This window comes from Anolis sagrei, chromosome 4 (assembly GCF_037176765.1).
Source record: "Anolis sagrei isolate rAnoSag1 chromosome 4, rAnoSag1.mat, whole genome shotgun sequence".
Taxonomy (NCBI): Eukaryota; Metazoa; Chordata; class Lepidosauria; order Squamata; family Dactyloidae; genus Anolis; species Anolis sagrei.
In genome coordinates this window covers 86484614-86511860 of record NC_090024.1, presented here as the reverse complement: position 1 = coordinate 86511860, position 27247 = coordinate 86484614, and the positions used below count along the sequence as shown (strand labels likewise).

At 36.1% G+C, this 27247-nt stretch overlaps 1 protein-coding gene across 1 annotated transcript in view; it reads left to right on the top strand.

Moving 5' to 3' along the window:
* CDYL (chromodomain Y like) overlaps positions 1-27247 on the top strand; it is a 127264-nt gene that overhangs the window by 24192 nt on the left and 75825 nt on the right. Inside the window, exon 2 of the mRNA XM_060774766.2 lies at positions 21460-22114. Coding sequence (XP_060630749.1) covers positions 21460-22114 — 655 coding nt within the window. The remainder of the gene's footprint in view (positions 1-21459; positions 22115-27247) is intronic.

Below are 27247 nucleotides of genomic sequence, written 5' to 3'. Positions count from 1 at the left end.
GTGAAGGAAGAAAGACAACAGTGTCAAAAAGAGGAACAGAATTGAGTAACTGGAGCAGGATTTTTTTCTCTCATGTATATATGCACACACCTACATTTTTGTATACATAAATGAAAGAATCATCTTATTGTCTGGACTAGTAATACTGTGGTTCACAAAAATCTGTTTAGTTGCTAGGCATAGAATAAATGGCTGTCTCAGGTTAACTTGGATTAATCTGACGTAAACTGGGATTTCCCAATTTACTCTGGATTAATAAAACACCAGGACAGATCTGGATCTTACTGCAAGGTTCAAATCTTATCAAATCTCATGTCACTCCCCAAATCCCAAAAAGAAAACGGACTGGACATCCCTGAAATGTTTTTTGAAAAACAAAAATTTGAAAATAATAGTAGAAGAAGCTATTATATGAAACACACGGAACGATTGAATTCAAACTTTAAAAGGACTAGCACTATATAAATAACTCTTTTTTACCTTTACCTTAGATAATAATTCTTTGAGGCGAAGATAGGAAGTACCAAATTTTTGTTTCACTCTTGCTCTATTTTAGTTTTTTTCTTTTTTTTCTTTTCTTTTTTTCTTCTTCTCTTCTTTTTTTAGAAATTAGTTTTTTCTTTATTTCCCACTTTTCCATACCCATGAAGTGTTCCCCCTCTTTTATTGTATCACTACAGATTTCTTTTTCTTCAGAATAAAAATTATAATTAAAAACAGAATCTTTTAGGTGTTGGGCCTCTGGGGATTGACTCCTGGAATTGCGGATCGTCCCAATCAATTCCCATTACCATTCCAGTTCTTTGGATTCTAAAAGCCTGAAGGAACGGGATGACACCACCATCCCCCCACCCCCACCCGTGTCAGAAGCCTTCTCTGAGGGGTCTGAAGATGCATTCAGGAACCTCTGCTAAGTTATGGGAGGAGAAATAGGGGGCTGGGGGCTGTCTAGATGCCCTCCTGGTCAACCTCTGGTTGACCCTGGAGGGCATGTAGCCACCACCTCAGCAAAATCCTGGGGGTTTGGGGCTAGTGTGGGGCTCAAACCTGAGACAAACCGGGATAAAAAAAAATCCCATTTCCTCTCTGCATTTTAGCCTGTTTAGCTCAGGGGAACTGGCAATTAACTTTTTCCATTATGCCAAAGACTGTCTCCATGTTTGCGGGTACTGCTTACAGTTCGTTGCGTCTTTTTTCAAGAAAACCCATTAGGGACTAGCACCCGGTTAGAGAACAGCTCCAGTTTAGGGACTACCATTTCAGTAGTAATACGCTCATTACTACTTTCCTTAATTATACAGTGTATTTACATAATAGATCAGGGGAGTCAAGCTCATTTTGATCAAGAGCCACATCAGCCTTATGGTTGCTTTTTTATAATGTGCTTGGTGTTCTAGCTTTTATCCAATTTGAGTCCCCAGATGTTATTGAATGACAACTCCCATCTCTTTTAATTATCTGCCATGTGGACAAAATTTTATTGGACCGCAATTTTAGATTGAGTTGGATAACTGATAGTCCAGTATCTGGGGGGCCACATAAAATGACATGGCTGGCCGGATTTGCCTTGAAGGCCTTGAGTTTGACACACATATCTATATAAATAAAAACGTAATGTTCGTTTGTGAGATTAGCATAACTCAAAAACCACTGAGCGAATTGACACCAAATTTGGACACAAGACACCTCTCAGGCCAACGAGTGACCATCACTCATAAAAATATTGAAAAAAATAGCGTAAGGGACTTGAAAAGCAAAAATAAAAAATGCATTACAATGCATGTGCATAAGCACACAAATACACACAAACACACATATACACAAATATATATACACACAAGACACATATACACAGACTGGGCCACAGCAACGCGTGGCAGGGGACAGCTAGTGTTAGATAAATTAAAAACATTTACTTTAAAACATAGTAAGCTCATTTTTAAGAGTAATGACCTTTTATCACTCAACTAAAGGACTGTTTTGTAACTTTTGAAGAGAGAAAATAATCTACTTTGATGATAGTTAACTTGATTGTTCAGTCAATTGCAAAAGCAAAAATTTTGACCAAAAGTAATACCATATATTCCGGCATATAAGACGACTGGGCGTATAAGACGACCCAAACTTTTCCAGTTAAAATATAGAGTTTGGGATATACTCGCTGTATAAGACTATCCCTCTTCCAACGCACACCAAATAAAAATTTAAAAGCACCACATTTGATTTCAATATGGTAATTTTCCTATTACTTTACTTCCTTCTGTGCCTCTCAGATCTCGCACCTGCACCACTTCACTGCAGTCTTCAGGAGCGAGATCTGAGAGGCAGAGGAGGAGGTGCGGTAATAGGATACAAGGGTGGGCCAGACAAATAAAAGAGTTGTGTTTTTCTGGGCTCAGAGCCACTCTTTTTTTTCCATACTCCGCCCTTCACTTACATCTCCCCTTCACCTCACCATCGGGACCGCACTATGTCCACGAATCCTGATGAATGGATTTTCTCCTATCATATTTGTACACCGTCGCCCTTAATGCTTTCATACAGTCGGCACTGCCAATTTTGAGTTCCCCCCACAATATGCAGCATCCACAGATTCTCCAATCCGGATTGGAAGTTTCAGCACCCATTCTATAAGACGACTCCCGGCGTATAAGACTACTCCTGCATATAAGACGACCCCTGACTTTTGAGAATATTTTCTTGGGTTAAAAAGTAGTCTTATATGCCAGAATATACAGTACTTTCTATAGAACATCAAGCTGCTGTATTTGAGTAGCTATTTAAGTAGATCCTTCTAGAACTGCAAAGTAGCAGTTTGCTTGAAGGGATGTTAACATTTTGTGATTAAATGTTTGGTGAAGACACATGAGAGAGAGCTTTCTTGGTGGCTGCTCCTAGACTAAGGAACTCCCTTCTGAAGGGGTTTTATTTAGCCCCATCTTTGTTCTTTTTGCCAATAGACAAAGATTTTATTATGTAAACAGGCCTACAAATAAGTAAAGCTTTGATCCTTATCCAGACAGAATCATACAGGATGATACATTGATGTTTTATTTCATTTTTACTTTTCAGCACTTGTTGGCATATAATATGGGATGTTTTAGGTATTTTTATTTAAGTCTCAACTGATGCTGTGGGGATAAACAGAATTTAAACATGGTAATGATAATGATGGTGGTAATGATAATATCGATTATTATTATTATTTACCCAGCTCTCTCTACGGATTGAAAAAGAGCCCAACAACAAATTGCACAACATATGGTATAACACTAGTTAAAAGAACAGATAAAACCAATACATTTGAAAATCCATCAATAAATACTTTTAAAACCATAATTTAAATATAATCTGAATAGGACTGTTGGGGAAAAAATCAGTCTTTACTACTGATTTAGACTCAGACAGCATACCAATCTGTCAAATCTCCTGTAATGGATCATTCCACAATTTGGGATGACCAAAGAAAATGTTCTTTTGGTAGCAGCCTCACTGAAGCAGCAGTCTCCCAGAGGACCAGAATATACAGGGCAGATTGCATAGGGGAATTATCATATAAATTACCTTGACCCAAATTATGTAGTATTTTTAATGTAACAACCAGCACTTTGTCCAGAAACTAATTAGCAGCTGGTGGAGTGGTTTTATATTGGTGTAATATGGTCACTGCTAGATGTACCAATAATCAATCTGGCTGCCATGTTGTGAACAAATTGATGTTTCTGAACTAGGTACAGAGGTAACCCAGTGAACAGTGCATTGTAGAATTCCAACCTGGAAGTTACCAACATGTGCACTACCATCTTTGAACTCCCACCATGAAATATAGAGACCAGACACGGGAAAAAAATGATCTTAAGGACCATTTCCTGACCTATTTATTTATAGCTTCTGGAACAACCTGTTAATGAAAACCATTAAGGGGAATTAACATGTCCAGACTTAACTCTGGTGTTATTAGCCACTTAGAACTTTCCTTGGTCTGGGTGACACTCTTTTTGACCACCCCCCAGGACATACAAACAGCAAGATCCCGAAGAACAACAAAATTCCTTTGCCTGAACTACTTGGCGATGATCACTGGAAGGCCAGCCTGTGGGTGCTCCTTCACAAACTTCACAGTTTTTCAAGAGTGAGAACCCTCATTCCAGCCCTAAGAGTAGCCCTTTATTTCAGACTCCCCCTCCATTCCCCAAAACATGTAGGATCTGTTATGGGAGTCAACCCTTTACCCCCCCTAAAAGGCAGGGGGTACCATGGTGCCTGCTGGGACTTTCAGCTCTTCAGTGCCACCAAAAGAGGGAGGTGTCCACTTAGTCCCTTTTTCCTGCCAGGCTGACTAACAAGCACTCTTATCTCCTTTTTAAGTCATAAACAAACAGCACACACCCCTCTTCCAAGAAGTGTACTCCATCAACCCTACACAACTCTGGGTGTCTAAACACAATCTCCGTGTGAAGAATCACCAATCCCCCAGTTTGTCTCATGGCAAATATCAGTTCCTGGTTGACCTTTTATCAGGTCAAATTAAGCTTTTGGGGATTACAAACCTAACCCTTTCACCACAAAAGCAGTGCCAGAAGCAAGATTGTGGAAGAGATTGGCTCAAAATAACCTGCCAGTCCATCCCTATCATGTGATTTGGGCCAGTGAAACCAGCTGGTCCCAGCCAGGTTTGATCTCCTTTATGGGGGTCTTCAAATACTCACCTGTGCCTTAAGCTTTGTCTGCCGACTGCAGGTGGGGCTTATGTCCTCCAGTTCAAGAAAGAGGTCTAACAGCAAAGGCTGATAACACTATGTAACAAAATTTGGGGGGAAAAATCTGTTCCTGGTTTGAATGAGTTATTTCCTGTTTTATTTTTCGGCACTTACTCCAGAAACTTTTTTTTGTGGCTGCTACAAACTACGTTGAATTAGTTGAGACTGTGAGATATTCACTGAAAAACTATAGCAAAATGTGCTTAGGATGTCTTGCAAAAACAAAGTTGTGGCAGTTTAATAAACTTTTTCCATGATTTTAAGATAAAACCAATTAATAAGATAGAACCAATTAGGAAATGACATTTATAACCCAGGAACAAAAATAGTGTTACATAGTGTAATGACCATTCCTCACAGTTACATATATCTGGGTTGACATTTGGCAGAAAGAATCCGAGAGCACCCAAAGTTGTGAACACAGACTTTCGGTGGAGTGCAGCCCCATCTAGCTGAAATGCTTCCAAATCCATAGTAGGATCCTTGGCAATAAGCACTTGTGTATTGTCTGGATTCAGTTTCAGTGTGTCTTTTCTTATCCAACCCAAACAGTCGCCATGCTTGTGGCCATTGGTAATTTTTTACCATTTAGTTTGCTGTAATTACCCAGGTACCCCATACCTCCATCTAGGACTGTATGAATGTTATGACCAAGTCTAATTATTTTTCAGTTACATTATATTTAAACAGATATTTTGTGAGCGGTCTTACTTTATGTTTTACATTAGGCTTCCAAATGCAGTCATTAACGTGTGTTGGGCCATAGGCGTCTATGCTAACAAGTATGTTGCCGTGTATTTAATATATGTAATAGGAAAAAAGCTGTGGAAAGAGAACTTGTTTAAATTAATTTTGAGTTTTATTTATGGCCCCTTTTTCCTTTTCTACCATTTATGGAATGTGTTAATACTGCAAAACAATATATGGAAGAGTTGAATATTGTAATCTCCAAAATTACCATTGTGTTTCATTCAAATACAGACCAAAATGTTTATATGTTTTCTATTCTTATACCACAGTTGTGTGTGAGAGACCACATAAATTAGCCCACCTTATTTTATTCTAAATTCAGGAACATTGAATAGAATGTTAATGAAGAAATCTTAGCTGGATATAAACTTCAAAGTTGAGATAGCATGGAAATTTGCTGTTACCCAAAGGGATTTGTATAATGTTCATTTGGAAAACAGCACACCAATCTTCCATTGACTCCTGAACACTTCTTCTCCAGAATAGCATGATACATTATGAATGTAAGCCAGAAAGAAATAGTCTCCTGTGGAATTAAAAAAGGACTTTGTGGTGCAGCAGAATATATAACAAATCCTCAGTAAAAGAAGGTAAAAGATCTAATCATTCCGTTTGATTCTATGGATTAAAGGATTTATGTCAGCAAAATTTCCATTAGAAAATCATATTGCATTGTTCTTTCCTATGTCAGTTCTAGCACACATAATCGTGATAGGCAAGATGTGTCAAAGCTTCTTCCAGCTTGATCATCATATGTGGGTATTAGTTGAGGCCTGTTGGGCATGTATGGTATGGAAAGATAGGTGTGCTTGCATGAATGTTTTGGGTCCATAGACTCCATATGTCTGTATCAATGAAAGAAAGTTCAAGAGTTCAGAATGTCTAGCAATCTTCCATTGAAATTTTAAGATTAGAATTGAACCTATAAACTACGTACATTCCACCTTTTTTATCCTTGGCTTCTGTATGCTGTTTTATCCAATTGACAGAATTTTATTATCCATTGGGGGGAGGGGCTTGGAACCAGTCCCCAGCAGATACCAAGGGCCCACTATATTAATCACTTCAGTGAAATGTCCCAAGTATCTTAGAGCTTGAATGGGTATGGGAATTCATTAACACAATTTGTTGTTCATTGAATTTAATTATATTTTGAGAAAAGTGTGTTTACAGCTTTTTGATTAAGCAAACTTGAAATGAAAAAAAGACATATGCATAGTATCAATAAGAAATAATTGAACATCCAGAAAAAGTAAGAATTCACATACAATTCACCTCATGACTACAAATTTATTAAATAAAAATAAAGATTAAAAAATTATGGACATGTGAAGGGGAGTCCCAACTCTTGCATAGTGTTAGTGAATTCCTCTGTTGTAGAATGTTTCTATGTTATGTTTTTGTATATTATCCAAGGCAACCGTAAACAGCTGAGTGAAGCAACATAAGGGGGAGATGGAGGCAAAGAAAACAGACAACTGATTTTTTTTTTTGGAGTGTACTCTAAATTGGTTATTATTTGAAGGCACAAAACATCTATGGAAATTATAGCACTGATCTGTGACTCCTAAACATAGTTGTGTCATGGTTAGTAGGTATAGTACAGGGTTAGTCAAAATGAATAGGCCAATAAGAAAATTAATTGTACCCGAATTGGCCTATTCATTTTGACTAACCCTGTATTTGAAATCTTGTCTTAAGAATCTCTACTTGGGTCACATGGGGATAAACATTTCCCCAGGCTACTGAAACAAATAGATATTACAGCTAAAATGTATTCTAAACATTTAATCATATAAATATAAATATTGGACTGGGAGACTAGGCTTTGAATCTCTGCTCAATCCTGAAAACCAACTGGGTGATCTTGAGCACGTAACATTCTCTCAGCTTCGAACAATCTGTAATAGGTGTGTCTGAGGTGGAGGACACTATAAATATGAATTAATGTAAAGACATGCCACAACTACATCTATTTTTACTATTTATTTCTACCCTGCTTTATTTCCCCTGAAGGGAACTCAACACCCTCTTTAAGTCTTTCAATATATCTGAATAAGTTCTGAAGTCAAACTAAAGAAATACAAGGAAATACATCAAATTCCTTGTTTATTTGTGTTTTTTATAATGTCTTTTAGTAGTTCATTTGATAACTGCGTTTATCTTTCAGGAATTCACAGTATTCTGCAGATTTTGTATAATTTCACATTGTACAATATTTCTCTTCTATCTGGTTTAAAACTGCTCTATTTTCAGCTTTCTCTGCTATTTGAGATTGGATTTAAAAGCCTGAATGTCTGAGCATGAGGTATAGAAATTTGTCTAAGCATTCAGAAAAACTCCCTTTTTTCTCAAAGAGTTTTTCTCTTCCTAAGTGGACCAAAATTAGAATGGTTAACCAAATATTTAAAATAAGATGCTTTGTATTGCTGTTCTGACATGCTCCTCCCTTCCCATTATGGCACAGCATACTTATAATGATTGTCTAGTTGAACGTTCAGTGTCTTTATGTATTTTGAAAAGTTGCTGTATGAGATTTTGTCAAGCAGATCTGATCTACAAGTGGAAAGGCATTTGTAGAACACAGTTTCTGACTCAGAAAATTTCGAAATATAGTGACATGTGGAGACAGTAGGGAAATACATCTCAATTCAGTCAGACTGTCAGGTCTGAATTCAGTTTTTGGTTCCAAGTTGTTGGTTCCATCAAATGAAAATGACATAAATGCTCTACCATGCTCCTGTTGATTCAGCAGGTTTATTTTAGTTGGGGCTAACAAAGATATTTATGCCTAAACTTGGCTTTTATAGGGTAGGGGTTAAATGATGAGAAGCAATAACTTTTTAAAATGACAGCTTAGAAAAATAAGATCATGCTGCAAAACTGGAATTCAATGTGTGCTTTCTGTCTTCTTTTCTCAGCTTTTACATATGAATACCTTGACATCTAGGAGGCTAATTTTATAATACATACTATGCTTGTTTGATTTACTATAATGTTGATTTTGGTTCTTTTCTCAACTGCAATCCTTTGTCTGCAAAACTTTAAGAGATTCTAGATTTCTTAATGTTCAATAGCTTGTAGTACCTTTTGTAAATTCAGTGCGTAAATTTGAATACATTGTAAGAATAAACTACACTTTTCAATTTTGATCTACCCAAGCACAATGATTTTATGCACAAGCCAAGATATACCTTTGTTTCTAAAGTAACAAAAAGATGTTAGGTATGTAAAGAATATTCACAATATATGTGTTCTATTTTATTGTTTCACCTGAAAATTTTGCCTGTGATATAGATAAAACAGGTTTTTCAGTGGATTTCTGAAAATTTGACATCTTTATTTCAAAGTAGAAGGGGAAGAAAGTGTAGAAAACCATTTTGTTTTGCAGAGAATCATCCATTTTCTGTTTCTTAAAATTAAAGTACAACATATATTATTTGGTTCAATTATAATTCTACAAAGTGCTTTCTTTATTTCCTTTTTCTGGAAGGAAAATCCCTTGCCAAGCAGGCAAAAAGCAAGCAATCAATGTGCTGCCATATTACAAATATTTTGGAGTCAGTTGATAATTCTACCAACACCAACCTGTTCCTTTCATTTGCCATATTAGAAATATTATTATTAGAATGTTATTCAAAAAAGCTTTTTAAAATTCCCCAAAAATCAGTGGATGAGCAAAACGTTCTGAAACTTGGGGGGGGGTGTCTTACAGTCGTAAATGTGTCCTAAAAGTGTAGCAAGTTTCATGCTGATAGCTGTTTAAAATGATGGCAAAATGAGCCCCAGAAATGTTTGCATTGGCGTGAATGGGCAGAATAACAAAACGAAATAATAACGACATTTCAGAATTTTGGATTAGAAACAAAATGGACCCCTTATAAACTTTTAGAAACATGAAATGGGAGCCATCTGAATTTTGTGTTTTGAAATTAAATAGATTTTTGGCATTTTGCACCTCTGTAGTATCCACGTTCCTTAACATCCCCCCCCCCAAAAAGGGTACCAGAATCAATGAATGCTTGCATCACATTATATACATTGTTGTTGTATAATGGATTCCCATACATAAAATGTCAAAACCAAGGTTTGCTTTTTATATATTTTTTAAATTAAGTTGTGGATGGTTGAATCCATGAATGCAGAATGTGTGGATAGGAAATGCTAACTGTGTAATCATTTTCCTGTTAAAGTAAGTGAGTAATTCAGAAAAAGAGTTGCAGTTAAAATGCCTTGGGACTATGTAGGTTTTGAATGTGTGAACTATAATAGATGGTAGCTGCTGTGTGTGTGCATGTGTGGAAGCACATTAAAAAAATCAAAAAAAGTATCAAAATTTTCTCTGGCTTCTAGCGGCAAGCATGTAAAAATGTTTCCCTTCATCAAACACAAAACATTTTTTTTTGCAAACTGTTGTATGCATCCATAACCAGTTGCAAAACTGCTCAGTGAATCAATTAACAGTCACTTTAAACTGAAAGGAATCTCTTTTCTTAGTGCCATTATTATTCAACATTTTATCAATTACTCCTTATCAAGTTTGCAAATGATACCAAACTGAAAGGATGTCTAACAAACAATTCAGAATGATCTATGAACCTAGAAAATTGGGGAGAAATTCATAAAATGAAATTGTATATAAACAAATGTAAAATTCTACATTTATACCACAGAAACCAAATTCACAGGTACAGGAAATGAAATATGTTGCTCAGCAGTACTACATGCAAAAAGAATCCTAGGATTATTGTTTATCGTAAATTGAACATGAGTCAGTAGTGTGATCCTGCAGCAAAAATGGAAAGTGCTATTTTAAATTTACGTTAATAGAAGTACAATTTCCCAGTTGAGGGGAGTAATAGTCTCACTACATCCTGTGTCTTGTCTTAATTACTGCATTCATTTTTTTTTCAGCTGAACTGAAATAAGGGTGTAGAGTTCACAATATTTGGGATGTAAACAAAGCTTGTAATTTATAAAATAATTAATAAAATATTATTCCAAACTGATTAAAAGAAAACTAAACTAAAAAGAGGAAGCTGGTGGTCAAAATAAATAATTTAGAGGAAAAGTAAAAGAAACATTTTGAAAAATTGATTCAAGAAAATATTAAGCTATTCCAACAACCATTCTCATTCTTTACAGTTCACAAAACGAATGCCAAGCAGGGGGATTTTGAATTCTTATACATTGAGAGAGGAAAGGCTAAGAAAAGTGTGACAAAGATCAGGAAAAGAGATCAGTTTGTAATGAATGCTTTGAAAATATTAAGAGCTTATGGGGAATATTACAGATGGGTTGCTGTGAGTTTTCCAGGCTGTATGGCCATGTTCCAGAGACAATATCTCCTGACATTTCACCCACATATGTGACCTCCCAATCTCGAAATACCTGCCATAGCTGTGGGCGAAACATCAGGAGATAATGCCCCTGAAACACAGCCATACAGCCTGGAAAACTCACAGCAACCCAGTGATTCAGGCCATGAATGCCTTCAGCAACACAGTATTACAGATATTTATATGCATGGGGCAATGAGAATATTTTAGATATCACAAACTACTTGAAAGTAATTTTAAAAATTAAATCTGATGAATTACCAAGTCCAAATGGACTGTTTGCTCCATACAGTATTATAAGAAATCTGAATATGAGCTACTTCAACCTTTAAAAATGGTGTGTGATGCCTTAATAGAAAAAGTGGATGTCATATTTTTGTAAGAATGCATGTGTTACAATGATTCACAAAGAAAATGTACATTAGATATTGAGAGAATTATTGACCTATCACACTATTAAATAATGATTATGAGATATTTACTACCACCATAACAAGCAGACTGAGAAAGCGTATTTCTTAAGATACCCATGAAATTTTGAGACTTTTAGCTTATAAATTAAAATACATTATATTTAAAGCATACAAAAGATCAGTATTATAAATTAAGTTGTCCACAGCATTTTAAAAGAATGTAAAATGCTAGAATTGAAAATATTTGTTATCTCTAGGATTAATAAGGGAGCAACATAAATCCTTCTGTCATAATTCTTATTAAAATGTCCCCAAGAAAAGTAAAAGCTGGAAATTTCATTCACTGTATCAGTGACACATTGATTTTTCTCATTATGTAGGAATTGGGGGTTTTTTCGTGTCAGGAGTGACTTTAGAAACTGCAAATTGCTTCTGGTGTGAGAGAATTGGCTGTCTGCAAGGACATTGCTAGGGGACGCCTGGATGTTTTGATGTTTTACCATCATGTCCCTACATAGGGAGCTGGAGCTGACAGAGGAAACTCATCTGCGCTCTCCCCGGTTTCGAACCTGCAACTTGTCGGTCTTCAGTCCTACTGGCACAGGAATTTAACCCACTGTGCCACTGGGGGCTCTGTAGGAATTTGTTATCTATAGGTTGTTGTTTAAGAAATCTTACATTATTCAATTACTTCAGCACTGCAACGCAGAATTTTGATGAACAAGTGTGCCGTACTCTTGTCCCTGAGATAATTGTTTACTCTTCTGTGATAACTTTTAATAGAACAAGTGGCTGGCTAAGAATCTAGCATAGGCCATGAAAAGACAGCACTTCCGCATTTGTGATTTGACATATTCATTCAGTTAATCAGAATAAAGCTTGTAAAGCTGCCACATTCTTTGAGACAGTCTTGTAAAGCATGCCAAGTGTGGCTTTCAGTGGAGCCCTGCCCATGTGAACTATCTTCTGTCTACTATTGTTTTGACAATTAAATTTGATAAATTCTTTAGTTGCCACTCACTACTGCTTTAGTAGTAAAAAGAGAGAGAGCTGATATTTTATCACTGAACTTTAACACTTGAACAGTACTTACCTCAATGGCAATGGCAGTTTTATTTCATCTGCCAGATCACAGGGATTCACTATTTAAACAAGAATGTATTTTTAAGCATCTACAAATTGGCTCTTGTGTTCTCTGTCATTGCAGGTTGTCCTTTTCAGAATATTTATTTCCTTAAAACATGGATGCTTCTCCTGGCCTCTTCTCTAACATGCCAACAAAATAGGAAGTCTTGGGGTATTTCAGAGGTTAGAAACTTTTTTCTATGTGGGGATATACATCCCACAGAAGTAAGCATGTCAACAGGTGTAAATCTGAATGCAAGTGAAGTGCACACAACTTTTCCCAACATTTACTAATCTATCCACACAATTATATTTTGGTTCTTGTAATATATATGCATACACTTGTACACAGTATATGTTCTAATGCAAAGGTTGGGTATCTCTTATCCAGAAATACAAAACGTGCCAGAATCATCCACATGGGTGATTGAGATTGTGACACACTTACTTCCTGATGGTTCAGTGTACACAAACTTGGTTTCTTGCACATTTTTAAAAATTACTTTCAGGCTACATGTATATGAAACATAAACTAGCTTTGTATTTATATTTAGATCCCTCTTCAAGATAGCTATATCTATATACTTATACTTATGCACACACATATATACCTACAGATATTCCAAAATATTTTTAAAAATCCAAAACTTTCTGGTCCCAGACATTTCAGATAAGAAATTCTCAACTTGTATCTGAATACACAGAATGAGACTTTGTTCCAGATAAATGTGCAGATCTCTTACACTATGTGGAGAATTCCACATGTAAGATTTATTGTATAGAGAAAGAGAGAGAGCTACACTCAGGGAGCATAAAGGCAGTACCAGCCACAAAGTGAAAAGGGTAGCCCAGCAAAAGATGAAATCTGGCACCACTCAACATGGTCTAGCGCTCATTGGTTCTTTTGTACTTTGGGCTGAGGCCACCAGCTCGCATTCTCTTCCACTGCTTCTTTTCCAGTGGGAACCATCTAGTTTTTCACCATAGCCACTTTCTTATAGTTCCAAAACAAGATTTTTGACACAACTGCTGCACAGAACAAATGCATCAGCAACACCTCCAAGATCTGGACATTGAAATGCAGACTGAATGTTACCACCCCTGTACCATCAAGTATGCCTTAACATTTTGACTTGAGGAAAGGAACACATTAATAGAGAACTTGAAGGACACCATATATTTTCTGTAGAATGCTTTTCATACATTCAGAATTTAGGAACAAAAATATACAGATACAGAAGGCAGGTGGGAGACATACTGCTTATTTGAGTCTGGCATGGTAGAGTAAGAAAATGCCTCTACCTTTTTTCTGATAAAAGATGGTCAAATCCTTCACCTCAACATTTTCCTCCCTGTACTTCATACCCTGGAGGATCCAGCCTTGATGATCTCTCAGAAGACCTTCGCTCCATCCTTAGGGCAGTCACAAACCTTCCACATCAAAATCCTACACCTACAGACTTACCAGCTTCTACTGTTTCCTGGCCTCCAGAGGCGCTTCTTTGGCCACAGCCTCTGTTCCGGATGTCCTGGGTTTCTCCTCACCCTTTCTAAGAAGGGCCTTGTGATTTCCTCAATAAAAACTTACCTGGCTGCCTTTTCCTGGTCTTTCCAGCAGAAACCCCTCCCTCCTCTCTAAATAAATACCTTCTTCCAGGGCTACAACAACCTGCAAGGTCTCCCACACCTGGGCAGAACCTGGAACTAGTGTTCTCAAAGATCTGCGGACTCACCCCCCCCCCCCTTTGAGCCCTTGGCCACGACCGACCTGCAACTCCTACCATGGAAGGTCACATTCCTAGTAGCTATAATGCCAGAAATTCATTCTGTTTTCATTCAAGTTTTCGGGGGGGGGGGGATCTCTGTTCTGTTTTGGGGGGGCATCTCTGTTCTGTTTTCAGGAAGGTTCCGGGAGATTGGGGGGGCATTCTGATTTGTAATTCGGGATCCAGAGTTCTATTCTATTTTGAGAATAATCTTCTGCTGGATGTCTGCTATTTCACTCATCCCTACCACAAACACATCTGGGGGGAAATATTTTGGAGCAAGGGTAAGTGAAACCTTGTGCATCCAGACTATGGATAAGGGGGCTGTACTGTATGTTAATTTGATGTAGTAATAAAAGGCTATCTAGTAGCGAAATAATGTGATAAACTCCTGTCTTCCATTGCAGAAGACTGTATTTTCTGATTTTTTTTCTTTTTAACTCACCAACATTTCCTTTGTTCTATGGGGGAACAAAATTATGTATAGTAGCTGAATGTGGTTGAGAAGAGAGTGAAAATAAAAGTGGTTAGCACTGCTACTAACATTTCATCATATTAATTTAGAATCATAGAATAATAAGAGTTGAAAGAGACCACGTGGGTCAAACATGCCAGATCTATGTGTTACATTTTTTAAACTGTTTCATTCAATTTAATTTTTAAATTTTCTTCAGTCCCAGTCTTGGGGAAAAAGCAGAGGAGGTTGATGTGAGACCCTCTGGGATTAATTCTTATGTGCATTTTTTCAGCTAAGGAGATGATTATATGAGGTTTAAGAACATCAGGATGCAGTTTTAGAGGTACAAGTTCACAATCTTTCTCAAAATGTTGGGAACTATTGACTTAAGGTACAGTACATAAATTGTCTAGTCTATATCTTATTGATTTAAGCAAAACATTTCTAATATGTTGGAAATCGAAAATAGTATGATGTGATGTCAATTATCATGGACTTTTTGGTACACTTTCTCCTAGTTTGCAAGATTGTTAATTATTTGTTTGAAAGTGCAGCAGTTATTAATCATGGAGAATTCAAATTTTGTGTTTGTCATTTTAAGACATACATTATGTTAAGATCTTTTTACCTCAGTTGTATTTTGACTTAAAATGATTTGGTTGCTGTGGAGTTAATATATTTTAAAATTATTGTTGGAATGTCAAATATTTTAAAATATTAATGTAGTCTCATTAGACTCAAAAATATAAGCATCTAAGGAAACAATTTTGTACAATATTTCTTTTTTGCAACTCCACACATTCCTTTGTAATCAGATATGCAGTTGTTTCCAACCAGTTCTAATTCTAATTTCAAAACAGAAAGTGATTCCTTAAGAATTACTCTCTTGTTGAATTATATTTCAGTTTGTAGAGCTAAAATTAAAATCACAATTATGAATTTGTATGCTTTAGAGGAGTACATTGGTAACGAGACTTGAACCCTTATTTGACAGTTCAGACAACAGCTGAATTCACTAATTTGAAAACTGATGTATTTGATTCAGGTCTTTCATTCAGAATTCTAAGTTTCCATGCTTTCTATGACTATGATTTGAAATCACAGGAGAACCAAGAGATACCTCCCAAAGTGCTTAATGGATGACAGTTTTATTATAACTTATTACTATATAATTTGTTTCTTATAATAACATCAATAAGTGTGTCCACTTTTTCCTGTGGATGCTATTCAGTGCTCTCTGGTGTTTGTCTCTTACCGTTTGAAATCAGCTGTAACCTTTCCTCCCATATAACTGGTTTGTTTGACATTTGCAGCCATAGAATAATTCTAAAAAGAAGCTAGATCTGCTAGAGACAAATCTATACATCCTCCATTCACTTTCCTCTTTCCTCCTCCTGCTGTTTGTTTATTTGAACTGCTCTGCATGCTATTTTAGGCTGTTGTAGATTAAGTCCAAAGAACAAAATACAGAAAACAGCAGTGAAAACAAGTAAAGCAGTGACTGGAATATATCAGTTAAGACTAGAAAGAAATATTCAACAAACTAAGTTGTATGAGCAGCATGGAAGAGCCCCATGGAAGATAGAAGCTGATATAAGAAAAGTACACATTGTGGACTCAAAGTTGATCTCATACTCATGCAAAATCACAATTCTTGATAGCCAGTTGTCTGTATAAACCCACAACTAGGACACACATGCAATAGTTAATTGTATTTATCGTAGGTGAAATAATTCATCAGTGTTCGAGGCCCTTTTGCTCTGTACTGCTAACTGCTTCAAATTAAGCTGTTAGATATTTAGTCTTACGAGTTCCTTGGGACACTGTGCCAATGATGATATGAAATCCGTATGTAATACTTTAAAAAGATATCTTAATTTGGTTAGCTAGGCATCATTTAAATTAAGTATCTGTGTAAGAGTTAATATACTTAAGATGACTATTTTATCACATTGTGTATTTCTTAGGTGTATTTTCAGAAAATTATTATTGCATTCAGAAAAATCGTATGGTGATCTTCATTCAAAGGATGCAATCACCATTTTCAGAAAGTGGATTTAGTATCTCAAGCTTGAGTTTGTAAATTATCAGGTGTATCTCTCACCTCAAATTAGTTACAACCTAATTCAAACACTCCTTAAGTAATCTTCGTTTCAACTAATTTGGAATCTCTTTTTGGATGAACTACTTTAAGTTCTAGTCATTTAAGGAAGAAAGGGACAATACTTCCCATGGTTTCTGTTGCCAGGATGGCTTATAATGTCATACTGTCATAGGCTTTAAAATGACCATTTGTGAAGAAAGAAGTTTCACTAAACTTTACTAAACAACAGTTAATGAAGAGATTAAAGTCAATTTCCAACTTAAGCAGGGACAGCATTTTTAAAAATAAACACACACCACTGTATCAGTTAATTTGTTCACCATCATTGGTGATAATGGCTTTATAGAGTAACTTTATTGTCATTGTACATTGTAAAATAAAAATTTCCCCAGCACACATCATAAAAACAACACATCCAACCTTCCACACTCCAAACACCACCACAAAGCCCATAATGGCAAGCAAACTGTTTGTGAAGTAAACTTTAGGAATTATTACTGATAGTACCCTTTACGTTTCAATTTAATCTCATCTCATTGTTTACTGGTGGGTTAGTAATGTGTTTCAAGTTTACCTACGGTAGAAGCTGAATTTGCAACCATGCAGAAATGCAGAGCTGGGAGAAAGAAATGTGTTGAATTTTGCTTGCGGTGTTCCACTGATAGGAACTTGTGGCTTACTCTAATCCCAGTAAAGGAACTGTATTAGTGTGTATATTTTCCTCATATCTGCTCGTTTCCATAATTCCTGGGGTTATGTTGCTCATCACCCAGAGCTTGCATATGTAACAGCAGCAGCATGATCACTTTTCATGCACTGGAGAAAATGGACATTGTCCATGAAAAAAGTGTAGTGTGATAAATTTGTTACTGTTTAAAACAAGAGTCTTGGTTGATTTGCTGAAATAGATTTAACATTGGTAGCCCTTCAAAAATTGTAATTGGAGTAGTATGATTCCAGAAGCAGATGTCAGAATTTTGATAGTGGCCACCTATTCTCTCATTGTAATAGGTTATTCTTTGTCTTGGATTTGTAGTACTTGTGTACACACACCGTACAGGAATTTCTAAGACAAACTGCTTTCAAGACTGAATACATTTTTCCTTTTCTGTGTATGCATAAGAATTAAGTGTAAAACCTTGATTTCATGCACAAGAGCTAAATATAGAGAAGTCCTTGATGGGAGACTTTCTTTTGAAAGTGAGACTTGAATCTTTTGAGTATTTCTCAAAATCATATACTTTAGGATAAAAGATTTATTTCATTGATGGCTTCTCACAGGACTTTTAAAGTAATGAAAGTCTTTCAGCAAAATACCAAAAAAATAAAATAAACAGTTAATCAGTTCTTGTGGGTTTTTTCGGGCTATATGGCCATGTTCTAGAGGCATTTCTCCTGACGTTTCGCCTGCATCTATGGCAAGCATCCTCAGGGGTGAGGTCTGCTGGAGCTGGGAAAAAAGAACATGGCCATATAGCCCGAAAAAACCCACAAGAACTGAGTGATTCCAGCCATGAAAGCCTTCGACAATACATTAAACAGTTAATGTCTCTTAGTTCAAGGAAAGTGGATAATCATAGACAAAGGTATCCTGAAATTGAAAATAAGTTTGCTGAATTTAAGTTTGATGAATGGGAAAACAACTTATTTGTGTAGAAGTTGCCTTAAATCATCTTAAGTTATTTTATCTCTTTTTTTTTGCATTTTATTGGTGTTTGTTATTATCGAGCTTATGTGTTTGTTTATATAATTATATGATTTAATTTTTAACTTTATTTTTTGTTTAGGAATTTATGAGTTTACAATGTTTTTACCTTATGTGTCTGTTTATCACTAAGACATTGGATGTTTGCCTTTTTTGCCTGGAATCTCCCTGAGTCCCCCTGAGGAGATAGGGCAGCATATAAATATTATTATTATTATTATTATTATTATTATAGACACAAATGTGGAGCTTGGCTCCTTTATCTTGTACTAGGAAATCTCAGCATTAGTGCTATGACTAACTGACTTAGGACTTCCTTGTCTACATGAATCTGTTCCAAGTAGTCTGACTTAATTCATTTGGCCAGGCACCTTCTACACTTGATTTTCCATGTTGAATGGAATGCTTGTGATTCTAGAGCAGGGGTCCTCAAACTAAGGTCCGGGGACCGAATACGGCCCTCCAAGGTCAATTACCCGGCCCTCGCTCAGGGTCAACCTTAATGACTTGAAAGCTCAACAACAAAAACAACAATCTTATTTCATCAGCCAAAAGCAGGCCCACACTTCCCATTGAAATACTAACAAGTTTATATTTCTTAAAATTGTTCTTCGTTTTAATTATTGTATGGTTTTAAGTGGAGGGTTTTGAACTTCAAATAAGATATGTGCAGTATTCATAGGAATTCATTCATGTTTTTTTCAAATTATAATCCGGCCCTCCAACAGTTGGAGGGACTGTGACCTCGCCCTCTGTTTAAAAAGCCGCACCGAGTCCCTTGGGGAGATGGTAGTGGGGTACAAATAAAGTTTAATTAAAAGTCTGAGGACCCCTTTTCTAGAGTTTAGGACATTTGTTCCTGCTGATGAAAGCAGATAATTGAGAAACAAATTAAGAGAAGGAGTGATCTAGATGGTTTTCTAACAGTTACTGTGGAATTTCTTGCTGCCTTAGCAGAGGATACTATTAAAGCTCTTATTGACCTCTGGAGAGGTGAAATGACATGCTTATTCCTGATAACTCCTTTCCGCTATGCAAAACAAAAGAAGTTATATTGGTTTTCTAGGGAGCTGATGGTGATGCACCAGGTGGTATGGTGACTAGAACAACATTGATATAAAATTGGACAAAATTTATCTAAACATCTACTTTGTGGCAATGAAAGTGGTGAAGGAATTATTTATCTCTATCATCATTATATCTAAGCAGAGTAATCTAAAGGAGCTTTTTTGGATGGTCAGAGATTTGTTAAATTTTGTTTCTAGACATTGATTATGGATCACTTGGTCATTCTTTTCTAAATGCTAGTATAAATATACATAAATAATGAGATATCTCAGGAATGGATGACTTCTCAAAATGAAAAATGGAATTGAATAATAGAATTTTTCGTGAGGTTGATTTTGAGGTTAAATGTTGATTTATATAAATGTATAAAAATATACATTATCCCTTTCATCAGAGTATCCAAAATGTCACAGCCTGAAAAGTTTGGAAAGCTCTGTCTTATACACACCTTTTAGTTTTCCTTCTCAGTCACATTACTTTTTTCAGATTCATAATGCTATTTATTTACATTTTGTCCACTCTAGTGTTAAGTATGCAACCACATCTTGGATTGATAAGCATGTTCCTACAGTTTTTGCAGTGTTACTAGACCAAAGTAATAGCACTGTGATCTTAACTAGCATAAGACTTTTAAAAAGATGCTTTATGATTCTGGGAAATTTTGTTTCAGAAAGTGAATATTTGCCATTTTGTTAATGTTGGTTGGTGCTCATGATGACTCATTGGAAGAAAATCTGTTTCTGTGAGACTTGTGCAGGAAAGTTCCTAAAGTGTTGCTGCATTAATGGTTGTTGAAATATCTAGTAAAGCATTGCAGTTGTTCAAATATCTGTCGCAATTTCACATCAAGAGCAAACATTTTAAATACATAAAATGCAAAGCAGTAAAGGTGTTACTTCTCTTAGAACTGGCTTTGAAACAAAGAAAGCAGAACATCTGATTTAAAGAAATCCCATATATCATATATATCATATATAGTGCTTTCTATTTCTAATAACTTTATAGTTAGCAATTATGTGGAATAAATATTTTCTACATAAGGTCAGTTGGAGAGAGAAAGTGCATGTGCCAATACAAGCATTATTTGAATATAATAATGTATGCATAAGTGTAGGAAAAGAAAGATATTATATGAATATTTAGGAAGCAGTGTGATGGAACCTTTAATTGGAATGGATTTATGTGTAGGATTTTCTGTTAAAATTGTGAAATATTATTTTGTTTATCTGCTACTCATGTACTGTCTCTCTCTCTCTCTCTTATCATAGAATATTTAGTGCTATGTATTATAAGTTTGCTCCAGTGGACCCTTCCCCAACCAGTTGCCCTTCAAATCTGGTGGATTACAGCTCTCATAATTCCCCATCACAGATTTGTAGATATATTATGAGAAATTATGGAAGTATTTAGCTCAGAACCCTTACACAGTTCTGTTTTTTTTAATCAAAAATATAAATGCCTCATTGTATGTATTAGCTGGTAGATATATAATTTTATCTTAGTCTGAAATATATTTTAGCTAAAGATTTTTTAAGGTAGTAGATTTTTCACAAAACAGCTATTTCATTCAATTTAATGCATCACAGTTATTCAAGATAAGATAATGCTATTGAGTACTTGTTGTAATTTTTGAAAAGTAGGTTTTGCTTAAAGGGTAATTAAGTTGATTCAGTCTGTGATTATAGTATTTTTTTTCTTTTTCATTACTATGCAAATAGGTTGCTCACTTTCAGTATTTTCGTACTTATGAGAGTGAAAAATTTAAAATTTCAGATTCTTTGATCTCTGCTACAGGGATATTTAGTTAATTCAATGAATTGCCAGCATTTCAAGACCATGATAGCTATTAAATACCGTAAGCAAAATTACCATTGACTACTGCATTACACTTAGTACCTCCTCTACATTTTACATACCTTTTAAAACTAGTGCAAACACATTATCATGATCTACTTTTTTTTTCTTTCAACAGGTAGAGAGGATTGTTGATAAAAGGAAAAACAAGAAAGGGAAAACGGAATATTTAGTGCGATGGAAAGGCTACGAGAGTGAAGATGACACATGGGAGCCAGAACAACACCTTGTGAATTGTGTGGAATATATACATGAATTTAATAGGCATCACAATGAAAAGCAAAAAGAAAGTACGTTGACAAGGACAAATAGGACATCTCCAAATAATGCAAGAAAACAAATTTCTAGATCGACTAATAGTTCTTTTTCAAAGACCTCCAAGACCTTAGTTATTGGAAAGGACCATGAAGCAAAAAACCAGTTGTTTACTCCCCAGAAATTTAGGAAAAACAACACTCCTCTTTCTGGTAGAAAAAATATGGACCTTTCAAAGTCAGGTATTAAAATTCTTGTGCCCAAAAGTCCTATTAAGAGTCGGACAGCAGTGGATGGCTTTCAGAACGAAAGTTCTGATAAATTGGACCGCATTGAGCAGGATCAGGAAGATTCTGTGGCGCCTGAAGTGGCAGCAGAGAAACCTGTTGGGGCTTTATTAGGACCTGGGGAAGAGCGTGCTCGGATGGGGAGCAGGCCAAGAATGCACTCATTAGTGCCACAGTTGCCTGTGCCAGTAACAGCTACCATTGCATCTGCACTAACCTTAAATGGGAAAGGTAAGTGTGTGCATGTTTAGTAACTTTCTGTAGTGAATTGCTTCAATAATTATTCAGGACAAAGTTGTTTAGTAAAAATAATATATTTTGATGATACATGCAATATCTCTAGTTGTATGTTTGACAAAGGTGTATAACCACATCATTAGTCACCTTCCTCTCTAAGATCTGCTGCAGTTGCTCTTTTCAAAATGAAGTCATATCTGTGCCTTGGCTTGAGTTTTACTATTTGCTCATTAGATTATTGCTTTGTTTTGCTTACATTTTCTGAAATTGGGACAAAAGAAATTCTGCTTCATAGATGTTGGGATCTAATATAATTCTGTGGCAGGATCTGCTTCTGTTAGCAGAAGTAAGAAAGGCCCAGTCCCACCTCTTGGAATCCATAGAAGTTACACCAGGAAAATGGAAAACACCTCAAAGCAGGTTTTCAATTAGGGGAGAGGGGAAGATTACAGTTCTCTCAAATTACGTAATAGATATTCACTAGTGTGATGTTAACTGTAGGGCAGAATTCGCAAATATTTTTCCAAGGATTTCTAGTCAATCCCCACTGTTCATTTTCAGACTTACACATCTGTTGCCATATATTATTCTTCAGAAAATTTGAGAACTCTTCTGTTGTACTTGCCTTCTGTTGTTATACTGACATTGTGATAGCTATATAATTTTTTTCTATTAAATCTGTGGGCTTTATTTTAGTTCTCATTTATCTTGGTCTGTTTTAAAATATCTTTATAAAGAGCAAACATTGTGGAATATATACTAAGGAGTAGTTTCATGCATTTGTATAGGATCGCTATACGTTTCTAATTCTCATGGCCCTGTTTTTGTTTTCAAGCTCCGCTTCTGAAAACAGTGCCTTTCTGAATGAGATTTTTGTCCCACACCTGAAAAAAATCATTTTTTTTGTCCAATTGGCGGCAATGGGCAGGCGATCCTATACAAATGGTTCCCTTCCCCATAGTTTTAGGGCTGCTGCTGTTTCCACTACAATTGGGAAACCTACCTTGCGCCTCTGCTGCTGAGGGCTGGCAGCTTGCCAGTTGCCAGGGCTTGCCCTCCACCGCTCAGCAACCATGCAGGCCCAGAAAGGCCCTAACGGGCCCACATCCTTTGAGCCTACGTGTGTGGGCCTGCAGCTGAGCACCAAGTAAGGAGCGCTGCTTACCGGTTGCGTGGCAGGCCTGTGCACGTAGGCTGGCCAGGGCCTTTCTGGGCCTGCATGGTTGCCAAGTGGTAGAGGGCAAGGTGCCAGCCCCGCACCAAGGATTTCTGATGAAGTGACCTCAGCACAATCCCTCTTCTCTCTATAACTGTGATGCCGAAAAGCAGGCTTGAAGCCAGTACCCGCTCCCACTTGCCTTTCGTATCGAGTTTATTTTCATTCCAGAAGGGGGGCTTTTGCATTGTGCCATCCAAATGGATGGAACGAAACAGAAACACACATTAAATGGATGATACAGATACTGGGCCCATGACTGCTAACGAGCACTGCTCATTGAACCTCCAATGTACAAGAGAGATTAGCCATGTGACAGTTCAGGGTAGTCTTGCATTGCTCCTCTATGATGGTTACAGCACTATGTCCCCAATGAATTGATAAGCTGAAGCTAAAGCTGCAATCCTGAATACACTTAATAAGAGTAAGTTCCATTGCATACAATGGAGTTTATATGTGGATAAGATGCATACGATGGTGCTGTGTTTTTTTTAATTAGTGAAGCAATTTATATAAAATAAAGCTTGCCGATTCACCCAAACACCCTCCAAGACCGCCTAACACAACCTTATCCTGTGTTTAAAAATGTTGGGCTCACCCGCACTTTGTGGCATTGTAAATAGTTGGGCTGGTTTTGATTCCAAACATGCTGCTTTACTAAGAGGCATAAAGGGGATAGGATAGTAGGATTCAGCACCACTAGACAATGCAGACTCTTTCCAGCTGCTGGGCTTGCTCACTGTTGTGCGGCGCGGCTGAGCCAGCTTGGTGGCTGACTCTGCAGACTCCCCCAGGTCACCTCCAGGGTATGTACTCAGGGTGGATGGGCTCTCAGAGTATAATTTAAATTCTAGTTTCACAGTATTGGATGTAATGAAAATGTGCTGCATATTGTAAGTAAATTATACTTAAAAGCCAGCCGACCCTGCATACATGTTAGAAAAAACTTTCTATTATAACTCAAGTTTCAAATACTTAGGACTACTGTAAAGGAGGAGATCTGTAGGAGGATGTCCTTCTTTAGATGCAGAAATAATTTCTTAATTTTTAAATATTTACTGATTTAGTAATTTCCATGAATTTAATACTTCGCATAGAACTTCACCATACTTAAGTGATCAAAGCATTTTACAGATATTGTGTAAATTAGGTGAGTATTAATCCTAAATCTCTGAGGCTGAGAGAGATTTGTTTCAACTTCCATATCATGGAGTACAATAGTTATTGTCCCTTTAATTCTTCACTTTTTCTGGTTCTCCCCTCTTATTCTTAGCCTCTGCATTTTTCAGCTTTTCTGTATTGTAGTATGTTGAATCCTGCTTTTATATATACAAATACATTTTATGGACATCCGTTGAAATTAATGGAAGTTATGATGTGATACATCGTTACATATTAACATCTTCAAGTGTTCCATGATATCTATTTTGAAGACTTGCTCTCTAGCTTTTTCAAAATAGCAAATTATTATTATTATTATTATTATTTAAAAAACCCAAATTTGCCATCTATTGTTTAATTTGATGTAGGGCTAAATACTTTATGTACCTAATTTTAAAAAATACTTTAAAAATGCTTTTATATATCTTTGTGCGTACACACACACACACTTTTGTAATCCCTTACAAAATCATGGATAATATTTTAACACGTAAGTCTTCTGATTCAGATTTTCCTTGTTTAATGAAGTTTCCCTTCAGCATAATGTTGAGAGAAAGACAAAACTAGAAATCTGTAGCTTGCGATGACTCCAAACAATCTTATTTTGGAGTTTCTTTTTTATGCTCCAGGGACCACTCTTGCAGGCAAAAATAGCAAAGAGCTTTGTACAAATGCTTCCTGACATCATAGGTCTAGTGCCCAAAGAAATATTGCTTGAAGGACACTAGGAAGTCAACCTTTCAGGATGTTTAGCAGTTTATAGCCTCTGCTTTCAACTATTCATTCTGTTTTTAAGGGGAGGCCTTGCAATGTTTAATTCACATGATTTTTCACTTAGTATTATTTTTCATTGTCATAAATGGAAGTAAATCAGTACAGCTGCTTTCTGCCTGGTACCTAGTACCAGCATCCGCTACGCAGTTTACTGCATATACAAGTATGGGAAAGTGGGACTGAGAACTGGATTCCTTACTTGTACTTTCTGTTATCTGGTGTTTGAAGTGAGAGATTCCTCTTTCTGTTATGCATTACTCTCTGATTCAGCTATACATCACAGTCCCATGGTTTGGCTTTCTGGTAAACTCAACTTTTAGTTCCCAATCACAATCACAATTTTTGGTTGTAGCTAGTGCTGCTACACACATCTGTTACTAAACTGGGGATGACCCCCATTATTAAGAGACAAATACAGAAAAAGTAGTATATAGTAGCAGATGGTATGAATTAAATAATGATAACTTAATTATTGGTCAAAAATTTAAATTATAAATGACACTTTTTTTGATGAATAGTATTTTAAGTCCTTAATTGTTAAAGCAGCTCCTTCTCTTGGACCCTGTAACTGGTTTTGTGGATTCATTTTCCTAACATATATTTGCATACGCAGCAGTTTTGAGTTAATGATTTGATAGCAGAACAATAATAGACTAATTATGTTTTGTCCTTCTGCTACTGAGTGTTATTGTCAGTTTGTGAAATAGGGATATTATCTCTTTAGAGGGCATAAGTGATTTAAATATTACATATTAATATACGTAATGTATGTCTCCCTACCTATTGGATTCACAGTCTGCTTCTCCTCAATCATGTTGGCTCTTGTGTAATTTAATAAACTGAAGCAAAAATTCGACTTTGCTTAGAAACTTTCTGTTTTAACATTTTCTTAATTATCACAATGTATTATGCTGCATTAGTCTGTGGTGGCTCTGGTTTTCTTTTGAAAAGTGAAGAACACCATTCACTGACATCAGGAAACTATTTCAGCACCCTTAATGTGAACATATCATCACAGAAGTGATCATCAGGAGAAGCTTGTACAGAACATTTTTTAAAACACTTGCTTTCTAAAAATATGAGGCAAATAAATAATGTGTCATAAAGGAGGATTGCACAAACACTAGAATGTATTCTCCCAATAGAAAAACTGGGAGCTGTGCCCCCCCCCCCTTAGCATAAGGAAGAGGATAAATGCCTAAAGCAGAGATATTCTGTATCTGTTTGAATGAACTAAAATGGGTAAAAAGAAGGCTTAAAATAACAATGTAGGTGAGAAAGCATTCAATCACACGCCTTAATGTAATGTTAACTAGAATACAAGAAGTTATAAAATTCATCTTATTAGATAAGAAACCCAATTATTGTTTAAAACTTACTTTTTTAAAATAAGCAATTTGATTTATGGGAAATTGACCGAGAAAGCTAGACTAAATAGCAATACTTTTCCCATTTAATCTAAAAACGATAATTATGTGACAAAATTTATGGATGTTTTCCAGTAGTACTTCTCAGAAAATCTGTGTAGAGAAGATATAATTGTTTGCGGTATAGATTGGACAAATATTCCGAATCTCCCTGGAACAGAAGGCCATTCTGAATACTCTTTAAAGAGTCCAAAATAGCATACAAATATTAGTAACTGTTTCAGAGAGCATTGTCTCTATAGGGAGACATGCATCGACACACATACACCCCAGTTTGTATGCATGTTCTTATCATATTCAAGATCCTGTACATCAGGAGAGTAGCTTTAACTTAATGTTTAGTGAAATCCTAGGTACATAAACAAGGGCTATAGGAAGTGGCTACTGAATGTATCTCTGTGGTCATTGGTATCAGAATAAGTTTCTGAGTAAGCAGCCGGTCAGTGGCTGGAGCTGCTGGATATCTTTGTCATTACTAGTAAGAAATAGTCGATAAATAGCAGTGAGTGTTTGCAGGATAGTCTTTTTAGTAAGCCAGAATTAAGTGAG